This window comes from Pararge aegeria, chromosome 2, assembly GCF_905163445.1.
Source record: "Pararge aegeria chromosome 2, ilParAegt1.1, whole genome shotgun sequence".
Lineage (NCBI taxonomy): Eukaryota > Metazoa > Arthropoda > Insecta > Lepidoptera > Nymphalidae > Pararge > Pararge aegeria.
Window position 1 is genome coordinate 20,940,580 of NC_053181.1, and position 12,232 is coordinate 20,952,811.

The 12,232-nt window shown below is 38.3% G+C and overlaps 1 protein-coding gene across 1 annotated transcript in view; it reads right to left on the bottom strand.

Moving 5' to 3' along the window:
- Positions 1-2,980: 2,980 nt before the first annotated feature.
- Positions 2,981-12,232, bottom strand: part of LOC120628791 (tripeptidyl-peptidase 2) — a 36,133-nt gene continuing 26,881 nt past the window's right edge. The window contains exons 18-26 of the mRNA XM_039897413.1: positions 12,077-12,199; positions 10,413-10,568; positions 9,548-9,636; positions 8,769-8,977; positions 7,923-8,034; positions 7,484-7,556; positions 6,845-6,930; positions 6,423-6,582; positions 2,981-4,723 (exon numbers count right to left, since the gene is read on the bottom strand). Coding sequence (XP_039753347.1) covers positions 4,514-4,723; positions 6,423-6,582; positions 6,845-6,930; positions 7,484-7,556; positions 7,923-8,034; positions 8,769-8,977; positions 9,548-9,636; positions 10,413-10,568; positions 12,077-12,199 — 1,218 coding nt within the window. The 3' untranslated portion in view covers positions 2,981-4,513. The remainder of the gene's footprint in view (positions 4,724-6,422; positions 6,583-6,844; positions 6,931-7,483; positions 7,557-7,922; positions 8,035-8,768; positions 8,978-9,547; positions 9,637-10,412; positions 10,569-12,076; positions 12,200-12,232) is intronic.

The following is a 12,232-nucleotide window of genomic DNA, read 5'->3' on the forward strand; positions in this document are numbered from 1 at the left end:
CGCCTTTGCACATTTTACATTTGCCGTAAAAATAAACGAACGTTTTAACCAAGACGAACAAGAAGGTATATATAAGTGTGACCGCTCTACTGATCTGTTTTTGTCCTCGTATCGCCCAATAGGATGGACCGATTCGAATGCGACTTTTGCTTATACTAGGCAAGATTTTTAAATCTTTTTCGACAGTTCCAGCGAACACGTCGCTGGAACTACTACTATAAAACTTACACTAAGAATTTAATGTAAAAAAAAAGTAACTTTACATGTAGTTCTTCACTGTCAAACAAGGATACGGGCCGTGCGGCACAAAAACCGTTATGTGGCGGCAACGGCAGTCTGTATCGCATACAAGTCGAGGGACGCTGGGAATTGAACTATAGATGGCTTAGAGCGGAGGTGCATTTCGAGTCCGTTACTCGCTAGCTACCCCTCTCCGGGTACACATGAGAAAATGTTTAATTTGTATATTATGTGCTCTAAATAAATGCAATAGAAAACATTACATCAACCTATATTGAACAGATTACATCAACCTAAAAGCAAAGACCACACATACATTTTGTATAACTACGCTTTAAAGAACTTCACTTCTATGCTCCGTCTATCTTTTCCCTTAGTCTATTTCGTTTTGTATTACATTTACATACATAAAATACTATGTTGCTTCACCAGACCTTGTATTACGAAGCACATTGAGTGTATTGTCACATTAATGATTGAAACAATGTTTCGTAATATGGCCGAAGGTGTTTTTGTTTGAAATGGACTATGTCATCCTAAGCTATAAAAATGTTATCCGTACTAATCTTATACATATAAAACAATACCATGACTGACTGATTGACTTATTTAACTCAAACAATCTACAGGAAATTTGACAAACATGAAATTTGGACAACATATTCCTTAAAGAATGTAAACCCAGGTTCCGACACTAATCCAAAATATTCAAATGGTCCATATCTTTTGGTAAGAATAGAATAAGGATGATGATTGCTACGAAGCGATTTTTCAAAAATACATCCTCTATGGGGTTTACAGGGAATTTGTATAAGTTGATATAGTCTAGTTACGCGGTACATTGTAAGATTACTACTGTTAATGACCAGGTTCTGTATAAAACTAAAACCTAAAACTGATTTTGAGTTAGCACTTCAAAATAAATGCATTAGCTTAATGTTACCAAATATTTCTAAAGACCAGTTTGACGTTAAATCAACTGATCGGTTCGGAAACAAAATTTTGTCTGTCAAAATTAGGGATATACTTTTACACAGTATTTAACAGTGTTATTTTTGCGTTACATGACACTCACTCTGTGATAGTCACGAGGATAACATCGTATGTTGTACATAGGCCATTTCTAACCATAATTAAGCTAATGAGGTGAATAATTCATTCGGGTCTTATCAACGGGTCAATATTATCTATGAATAAAAAAATTAAAAAAATGTAAAAAAAAAACAACATCTTGGTCTATCCTTTGAGCATACGCTAGCACCCTACAACATACAAAACAATACAGTGCCCGTCAATGTCAAAAATGGCCGCTCTCAACTTGAAAGAGAACCAAGTCTGCTATTAAGTGATTCAGAGGTTGTTCAATGACAAAAATGAATATAATAGAATAGAAAATTTATTGCAACAACACAGAAGGAAACAACGAAACCAGTCATATTACTTAGTGCTAGGACTAATGGAAATAACTTTATACGAAATAAGTCATCATAATAGAAAAATTATAAATTTCGGTTGGTGCCCTAACCCTAACTAAATAAACCTGTATTGTGGGTGCATAAGCAAAAAACGAAAATTGCTTACTTTCGTTCCTTTGTTTTTTCACAATTAATTGTTTAAGAAAATAGCCTGCACAATCGAAAACCTGAAAATGCTGATCGACAAACAAACAGTTTTTCTTTTACTATATGTTGCATATAATATAATATTAATATTTTAAAAAAGTATTTTTATTAATTTCTGAATTGATCGACACCGTTGAAACACAATTGCAATAGCAGACTTGGGCCCTCAGTGTACACAAAATCTTCAGATGACAGATTGAATTACGTAGTGCCGTCCTTATCTCCAGGGAAGAGTAGGAAGGTGCAAAGTAATTTTTATATTGTTGACGCTCGCATTTCAGAATTATAATCATTATTTGGGACTTCATTATGTCTCATATAATAACAACAGTCATATATATATAAAATATTACTGCTAAAAGCTAATATGTAATAATGCCAAATTAAATGCAAAAGTGTGTCAGTCTGTTATGTAAGGTTGATTTCATAGGGGTTAAATGCGAGCAAAGCTGCAAGCACGTTTAGTACTAGATATTGCGAATTTGATCTTTCAGCGTACTTAAGAACGGCCATGTTGACGGACACTACACAATATTATACAATATAGATATTTTATCATAAATACTTAAGAATTGAAAAGAGTTAAAAGTGATATTGTTACATTAGAATTCGCATTTGATACAATTTAAGCCGCGTTTATATTGTGCGGGTTCTAGAATTTACGTGAAGGTATGACGTCACATTTGCGTGCAAAGCGCTTAAAAGTCTGTGGTGAAGGAAGATGTGCTCAGAGTTGTTTGCGACAAGAGTCAGCGTAAATTAACTAGACCCACGCGACGCAAATACCGTAAAGTAAAGATGTCACTATAGTCCCCATCACGAGAAGCTATAAACCGCGTACTTTGCCAGGAACCTTAGGAAAACTTAATTAATAATAATAATAATAATAAATATACTACGATAATACACACATCGCCACCTAGCCCCAAAGTAAGCGTAGCTTGTGTTATGGGTACTAAGATAGCTGTTGAATATGTTTATGAATATAATACATAAATACTTATAATATACATATAAACACCCAGACACTGAAAAACATTCATGCTCATCACACAAACATTTTCCAGTTGTGGGAATCGATCCCACGGCCTTGGACTCAGAAAGCGGGGTCGCTGCAAACTGCGCCAATCGGCCGTCAAAATTAAGCAAAAGTTCTTTGTTTACAAATTTTATAGTTTTTCGTGACGGGGCTTTTTGACAAGTTGCTATAGACAAGTTTTCAGGTAAACTCCACTCCGCCACGCCATAACGTAAATCTGTAATTTTGTACGGAGAACCAAACGTAAAATATGACTTAACATACAACTCTATGTAGGTCCTCGCTAATGGAAGGCTGTGGCAGTCAATCAGTCCACGACATTTTACATATTACTGCTACTAATATATAATTTAAATTTTAGAATTTATAGAGCCGAATGTCTTTAATCGACTACAGAAGAATTTTGAGAGTTATCTTAGATTACGTTATAGCGTTTCGGGTGCCATAATGACGTCGTGGAGAGATTTCAGTGTAGTGTGGTCGGATTTTAGATTTTTTTAAGTTACGTTAAAAGTTTTATAAGTATACAACAGCATTTGTACCGATAAGTTTTTAAAAATACTAACATTATATAATACGTTGATTGTATTCATAATCCTATCAAAGTAAATGCGCGTCAAGCCTTACATATAGTTAGGCGATTGGAAAGAACACGTCATGAAAGTTGAAAGAGAAGATTTTAAATAATTATAATGATGATTACGAAATGGACGATTTCATGCTGTAAATAATTTACAATCATGATTAAACAATTCAGCCCCGGGAGACTCTGAAACCAATACTGAATCCTAGGTCTCAGTTTTCGTTATGTCTCTTACACCCTTACGCCCTTTATATTGGTTAAACGCGGAAGGTCTTGGTATTCCATTTATCCAAATAGCATCCCATAATCATAGAAACCTTTCAACTTTCATCACTTAAGTATGAGGAGCGGTGCGCATTGCACTTTAAGCTTATAAGAAGAATATTCAATCGGAAAATGGTTCTGCTTATATTGTACACAAATCCTACACTAAAAAAAAAAAAAAAAACTTTTTAAATGCAGTTTATATAACCAGTAGTCAAAATAGTGCCTTCTTATGCAATATGAAAAGGACGACAAAAATTTAAGATATCTGAGTTCGTTTACACAGTTAGGGTTTTGTGTACAACCGCATAGTCACTTATGTAGCATCAATAGTAATTCACGCAAAATGAGTACCTCGTACATTAAATTATAGTAGTACTGTTATGGTACAACTTTTATAAGTTGCATCGATAATATTCATTAGCGCAAGAAAGAGTAACCTAAAAACGAATGTAAACACCAATGGAATATAAACCTTATTGCTTTACACTAAGATTTAAAATACAATGGGACTTGAAAATAGTGTCGTAAGCCGTCCGTAGCAACCAATAGCGGAATTTTTCCCGCGTCACAATTGGCTAAAATATTTTCGCGTCAATCTAACAAATTGAGCCTGCACAAATACATCATTGCAACTTATATAAGTGGTATTCAGAAAACGTCTTATTAATGAACATCGTAAAGCGTTCGTATGGTTACGCAGTGTTGTGTCTTCTTCTCGCGAATGCCAAATTCCTGGTGACAGTGCGAGAGAGGGCTACACACTCAGAAGGGCCGGTACGCGCTGGGGTACTTGGTGGGCAGCGCGGCGGCCGTGGCGGCGGCGAGGTGGTGCCAGCCCAGCTGGCGGTAGGCCTGCGCCAGGCGCTCCTCCGCCTCCCGGGAGGGCCGCTCCTCCAGCATCTTGGCCAGCAGCCTGCAGGCGCGGCCCCACTGCTTCAGTGCGAAGCAGTGCCACACGCCGTAGTGGATTGCCTGCAGAGTTTCATATTTTTTATATATTTAGTCCATAAATTACGTGCGGTGTTTTTTTTTAATTTTTTGACCCTTCCTCCCCCCCTGGTAAGCTGTCGTGAGATTTTCTTCAACCCATCCCCCAATCACACATGAGATTTTTTTTAAATGTGGGTTTCTTACGTAAACGCGTTGGATTGTTATTGTACAAAGACCAATGGACCAAAATAGTATAATTTTTACTTGTTTCAATCAGAAAAAAATTGCGTGATATTTACCGAGACCCCCTGTCTCCAACGTACGATTAGATGAGATTTGTCCCCCCCCCCTTGAGCATCTCACGTATTTTATGAACGCCCCTTTATTTACTATGGGCTCCACCAGGTTTACAGGAATAAAGATAGGTTATTACAAAACATTACAAATGGTAGGTGTTTAGCATACTGTAAAACCCACTTGTAGGCTACCACAGCTTGCATTATGTTATAGTGTATCGGAAGGTACATCAATAGTAACAATTATGAAGACAAAATGCCAACCGAAGAAGAAGAAACTAAACATATTTGAATTGTTCAAAATTACAAACGTAGTGTAATTGTTCCGTGAAGTGATTTTCAAGCTTACTGGAAAATGCTAGAAGTGAGTACCGCCAAATGTCGCTGTCCAGATATTTAGTAATTTCGCTATATGGTTTTATAATGCTATTTACTGGGACCAAGGCTCCCAGTTTTGTTTAAGAAAGACTGGCTATAAAAAGAACATTTTTAATCTGCAAGAAGGCCTAGGTGTTCTTAATTTTATTCTCTGCAACAAGTGAAACGTAACAAGAGAGTCGTTCACTAATTTATGTAAGAAAAATAAGTCCAACAATATTCTACAATCCAATAGGGTTAACATCGTATAATGACGCAGCTTAACATGGTAACTAGAGTATTTCATTATATCTAATAAATCTGTCGCAAAGAACCAGGTAAAACGTAAAGCGCTTTTGGATACGTTCAATTCTCATTACGTATAAACTGCAGTGAGGGTTCCAAAGGGACGCACTTCTCGTCAGAGCATCGTGTTAGAATTACGGAAATCCTTAGAACTACAGTGCGCTTCGAAATTTTCGTAACAAATTGTATCAATATGATGGATGAGTCTTAGTTTTAGGTTGGATGGGTTTGATGTTTGATCATCACAACCAACACGCCTTACAATATTTAAAAAAAATGCGTACGTGATTGAAGTGAGCTTATAATAATCGCTAACCCTTGCAAATAAAACCACTTTGCTTGAATAATATGGTTATTGGTCATTTAAGTTTTAATAATATGACGACGAGGACGGTGCCGGTCATTTAAATACTGGAGTTATTTATGCTGATATAACCCAAATTCGGACTCCTAAAGGAAGAGGAAATACAAAGATTATATTTGTCTTTTCATCTGCATAAAGACAAAAGCGGTTCATTTAGTGAGTGACTTGACATCTTCAGGCTTCCTATCAGCTTTCACAAGATTCATATCTAGATGGGGATAGTGCGCAGAAGTTTTGAGGGATAATGGATAAAAGTTTGTAGGAGCTGCCAGAGTTTGCCAGGATTGATTTCGGTGATAACTTGCAGAATAGTTTTGTTAGCGAACGACGGAACTTCCTGGTATTTTATTACACCTAGGGCTCCAAACTGTGGAGGTCTGTGGGAGACAGGTATTGTATCTGTGGGTACCGTACTCACCTTGGCGTCGGTGAGGTCGGTGAACTTGAGCAAGTCGGCCATGTTGGCGTGCAACGCGTCGGTCAGCTTGTCGCCCTGCGATAGCGCGCGCAGCCGGCACAGCGCCGTGCCCTTGCGGCACAACGCGTCGATGAGGTAGTTTTTCTGCTTCTCGTGCTCTCTGCAAACGTACAAAACTTTCTTTAAAAGTGGAAAGCAGAGCAATACAGTAGACACTAGAGCCCAGTACATTAGATTTCACTTCACCGGAAATAATAATCGAGGGACGAATCGCGAGTGAATAGTGTGTTGGCAAAAATCGCGAGTGAATTGATCATTCTCAAAATTCAAATAAGCATACTTGTTACATAATCTACTATTTCCATTTCCCTTTGTCGTTAGTAAATTTAGATATAGGATACAAAAATAAAGATTGCACTCACTGTTTTATTTTGGTGGCGTCGCAGCGCGTGTCGTTCTTCAGACCGAGGTACGCCAACAGCTTCTCCTGATCTATTTGCTTGATGACCTGCGAACCGGATACCATTTTTTACAGCACAGCTCAAACCACGTACTCATAAAGCACCGCGTAGGTTGGCCCCCCACTACCGCGGTAGCGTGCTAAAGCACCTATAGCGTCCTCCTCGGGACCAATCACAGGAGTCGCGGCGCTCCAACCGGCGTTATGATTAGTCATAAAGTTGCACGCCTCAATAATACTAATTTTTGGTTTGCTTTTGATTTAAAAAAAATATAAAAGTTTTCTTGTAAGAAAGTGGCATGCTAAGTTTGTTGCGGATTTCTTCTTAGAGCACAGGGCGCTTTTGGAACCCTCCTAGCTATAGTTTTAAGTTAACAAATATGGATAGCGCCATCATCTCACAACCGTGTAGACATTTCGCATGTAATGTACGCATCATAAGTGCCATCAATGTGCCTACTTGAATAAAGATATTTTTAACATTACCTGTAAAGTCTACGAGCAAAAAATGTGATTTGCATATTCGTACTAGTTCCATACCAAAAGTTCAAGGTCAAGTTCAGAAATGATCATAATTTAAATGATTCCTTTATGTACTTACCTTATCGGAGATAGTAATTAACTGTTCACACCATGCCGTCGTGACGTCGGGGTCTTCTGTCGCATGCGGTAATCTAGAAAACAATAACATAGTAGCTGTGTAAATTAAACGGAATTTGTGTTTTTTTTGTGCCATATAGTAATTGTGTTCCCTGTACGTTTTCTAATATCTGAGTAATTGTTTCAAATAATATTTCTTTCAATATTCTGAGGGATATTCTGTCTAGATTCGGGATGGCTGCTATTTCTTGACCGTCCGGTATGTCAGATATTTTTTTCAAGTTCATACAAATTGTGGAATCAGCTTCCATCTACGGTTTTTGTACTTAATTCCAATATTTTGTTCAAAAGCCGGCAAGAAACTTTGGCGACGTAAATGTTTTCGGGTGGTAATTGCTTTACATGAGGTGAAAAAATAGGCTAATGGATTTGGGAGTTACTTTTTAGGATCCGTCGGCGAGTCGATGCCGTGGAGATATGCTATGTGGGCACCGAGGTAGTTGGGGAACTTTTCAATCAACTCTTCATACACCTGCTCCAATTTCTCGCCCTCTGAAACCATTAACTTTTATTTATTTTCTTGTACAAATAGTAGAATGAGAAAACTAAGTTTTGTAGCGTTTCCTGGTGCTGGATAACATATCAAGTGAGCCTGCCCCAAAGTTATGCGACTTTGCATTGGTTAAAACCATGACCACAAAACATGGAATTGTCCAGAAGCACTTCTGGCCAATTAAATACAAATAGTTTCATGGGACGACTCCCTGTCATGACATTGAGATCTGTAAACACCTGACATAGTAATTAACAGTTACCCAACCGGGCCAAGTTTGGGCAACCATTGAGCGTGTTATTGTACGAATCTGCATAATCCTTTTGTAAACTCTAGGCAAGCTTATATTGATTCACCTTGAATGTAGATGTAGTGTTAAAACTTCGTGCGTTACGATGCTCAGAATTCAATATTCGGTATCAGCAAATTAGCGCGAAGCTACACTTGGAACTTCCGCGACGACATAAAGTTTGCATTGCCTAGCTTGATTGATCAACATCCACAATGCGAAGCCGCGTAATCATTCGGTTAACTCTAGGCTCGCTTACCTCACTTGACCTTGAATCCTTTAAAACTTTAATTAATAAATAAATATGTATCGAAAATACACACAACGCGATCTAGCTCCAAAGTACCCGTAGCTTGTGTTACGGATAATAAGGTACATGCCCACTGCGCCAATCGGCCTTGTAAATCATGTAATGATAACAATTCGCCTGTTACGAAGTCTTACCCAGTTTGGGCAGCCACAGTGCGACGAAGTCCTTGTACGCGTCCGCGTAGTCGTCTTGCCTGGGCCGAGCGTCCCTTGGCGCGCGGCGCGGCGGCTCGCACGCCAGCAGCGCCACGGCGTACGAGTCCGCCTTGTGGCCCAGCTCGTCCTTGGCGAACGACACCACGCCCGTCAGCGTCACGCCGGGGGATATGCTCGAGCGACTTATCCTGCGATGCGCGAACAGCGAGTATTACCGCAACGAGAAGAGGGGAGGGGCGTATTAGAAGGCGGGAACGCACGCATGGGGCCGCGCACGTTTTTTATTATGATTGTGTTTCAATGATTTCAAATTGTTGAAGATCAATGTAACAGTGACAAGTAATTAAATTAAAGTCGTGAAAAAAATGTAATTTGCCATTTTGAAATTTGTAATAATTTTTTTTTGCGTGTTAGCGTGCGTGCGTGCGTTCGTGCACGCACGCACGCACGCACGCTCGCACACAGACACTCGAGAGACTTTAACATCTCGTAGTTTTTACGACGGTGGATAAAATTTCATATGGATAAATTTCTACAACATTATTAAACTTCCCACCGACCCACCTCACAATGCATAATCATCAAGTCCACCGTGCGTCTTTTCATTGACGATTGCACTTGCATTGGATATAAAGGATTTTTTGTTAATTCACAGTATCATCGCATAGCTAGAAAAATAGCTTTTGATATGTCTACTAATTCAAAAGGGAAAAAGCGAACAAAAACTAGTATATAATATGTGTCAATTTATCACTTACTTTTCAGCAGGCACAGGCGTGAAGTATATAGGTAGCAGCTCGCCATGTGCCATCGAAGCGGACGTGAACTTCTTACCGCCCGTTAGCGCCTGTGGGAGACATTCACAATTTACCTACGCATCGCCTAGATCGCATGCCTAGTGATTTAGGCGATGTCTTTAGAAAAACGTTTCACCAATTCTTGGTGATAACTATTGGTTGACAAATACAATTTTTTTTATATATATTACTAAGATATACATTTCTATCTAGCTCCAAAGTTGTATTATGTTTACAACTGATGAATAATATACATAAATACTTACAATATACAGATAAACAGTCAGGCACTGAAAAACATAGAATATTTTCCAGTTGTGGGACTCGAGCCCACGGCTTTGAACTAGGAAATCAGGGTCGCTGCCCACTGCGCCAATCGGCCGTCAATACTAGGAATCTAATCTCATCTCATGGTCCATCTATATCTTATTCTCCTAAGATTAGGCATTACATAAATAAATAATAATACTAAGACAATACACACATCGCCATCTAGCCCCAAAGTAAGCGTAGCTTGTGTTATGGGTACTAAGATTACTGATGAATATTTTTTTATTAATAATATACACATAAATACTTAGAATATACGTACAAACACCCAGACACTGAAAAACATTCATGCTCATGACACAAACATTTTCCAGTAGTGGGAAACGAATCCACAGCCTTGGGCTCAGAAAGCAGGGTCGCTGCAAACTGCGGGGCACTGCCTAGTCCGTCGTTAGTGAAAACAGGTATAAGTATGACGAAACAAAGTTGATTTGTAAGGCTTAGCTGCAAAATTCAAAATTCATTCAAAATTCAAAACTCAAAATGGAAGTGTTACCTGCGGCTGCGAGCAGTACGCGTCGAGCGTGATCGGCTGCGCGAGGCGTTGCTGGATGACGACGGGCAGCTCCGACAGGCGCTCCAACAGCGCGCGGCTCTCGTGCCGCACGCCCAGCCGCAGTGTGTACTCGCCCTTCTCCACCTTCGCGGAGTACTGCGGGCCATGCAATAACCGACCGATATACTACGACAACACAAGGTGAGAAAAGAGAAGAGAAAAAAAATAAAAATAAAGTTATTGTTACGCACTGCACTTATAATAAGTAGTATGTGGTCCAAAAGATTTAGAATAAACAGGCATCCGCCGCCCGCTTCGCCGAGCTAGATTTTGCTTTATTTTATTTAAACAATAAACTTATCATTAAATTTTTAATTTAAGTCTCATAATCCCGGAGATTCCCTGAAAGTTTCATTGAAATATATATATATATATATATATAAAAGAGAAAGTGTGTGGGTATGTTCCGTATAGGCTTCGAAACGGCTGGACCGATTTCAATGAAACTTTCAGGGAATCTCCGGGATTATGAGACTTAAATTAAAAATTTAATGATAAGTTTATTATTATATATATATATATATATATATATAGATAGATAAATAGACAGATATACATTAATACTTAGAATATACATATAAACACCCAGACACTGAAAAACATTCACGTTCATCAACTTTAAGACTCAGAGAGCAGGGTAGCTGCCCACTGCGCCAATCAGCCTATAGATTTGTAAACGACTGGTATATGTAAGTGGGCAGTGACAAATGGACCGCAAAGATATAAGCGTTACCCGCAGAATTAAGACCAAACGGAGACCACGTACACGACTAATATTGAAACATTAAAAACCACTCCACTTTAGAGTAGTTTCTCCAACAAACGGTTCGCCACTTTATACCATTTAGCAGTTGAAAGTAATTATTATACCTCTAATGTACGTTTACCATAAAAGTGAGAAAAAGTTTGTGAGCTATCAAGATTCCGCGGGTGTAAAGTGAGACGCGTGTTTTGATTGTTTTAGGACACAATTCACTGCATACAAAAAAGTAAGTAAAATAAGTAAATACACTTTATCGTAAACCAAATACAAAGAATAAGAACAAATAAAAAACAAAATAAAGAAATAAAAGACGGACTTATTTCTTAAAAGCGATCTCTACCAGGCAACCTACAAAAGTAAATGAAGTTAAAAAGAAGGGTTAGGGTATACACAAAATAATACTTAAATAATAAACATAAATTACAAAAATAAATAAATAATAATAAATAACATAAAATATACTTACTTCATAAACATACACATATAATATCAAAAATGGCTGAATTAGGTTTCTGTATGTTCTTAATTCTGTGACGTTACCTATATTATCTAGAATTCAAGTGTATACAAACATTTCTTAAAACCCAACCCATTACCGGCTTACTACAAGGCAGGGTCTGCTCTCACAATGAGGACCATCATACGACATAATATATAAACATAGTATTATCATTTCTATGTTTATATATGTCCTATTATATATAAGAATATGTATTTATATTTCTTCTTTATTGAGCCAACATTCTTCCATAAATTTCCATTACTTTACATATTAAGACCGCCTTTGTTCCTAGTTCTATAGTGTTTTATGGAGTATTAGAAAAAAACAAACCGAACCCACCTTGGAGGGATAGGCGTCCCCGACGGCCATGAGCTGCTTGCAGCTGTTGTACAGCATCCACATCTGCGACTCGAACTCCGACTCGTACAGCATGTCGCACAGCATCGGCACGATCGGCGACACCTGCGATACCGAGCGTTATAGCCAGCCAATCAA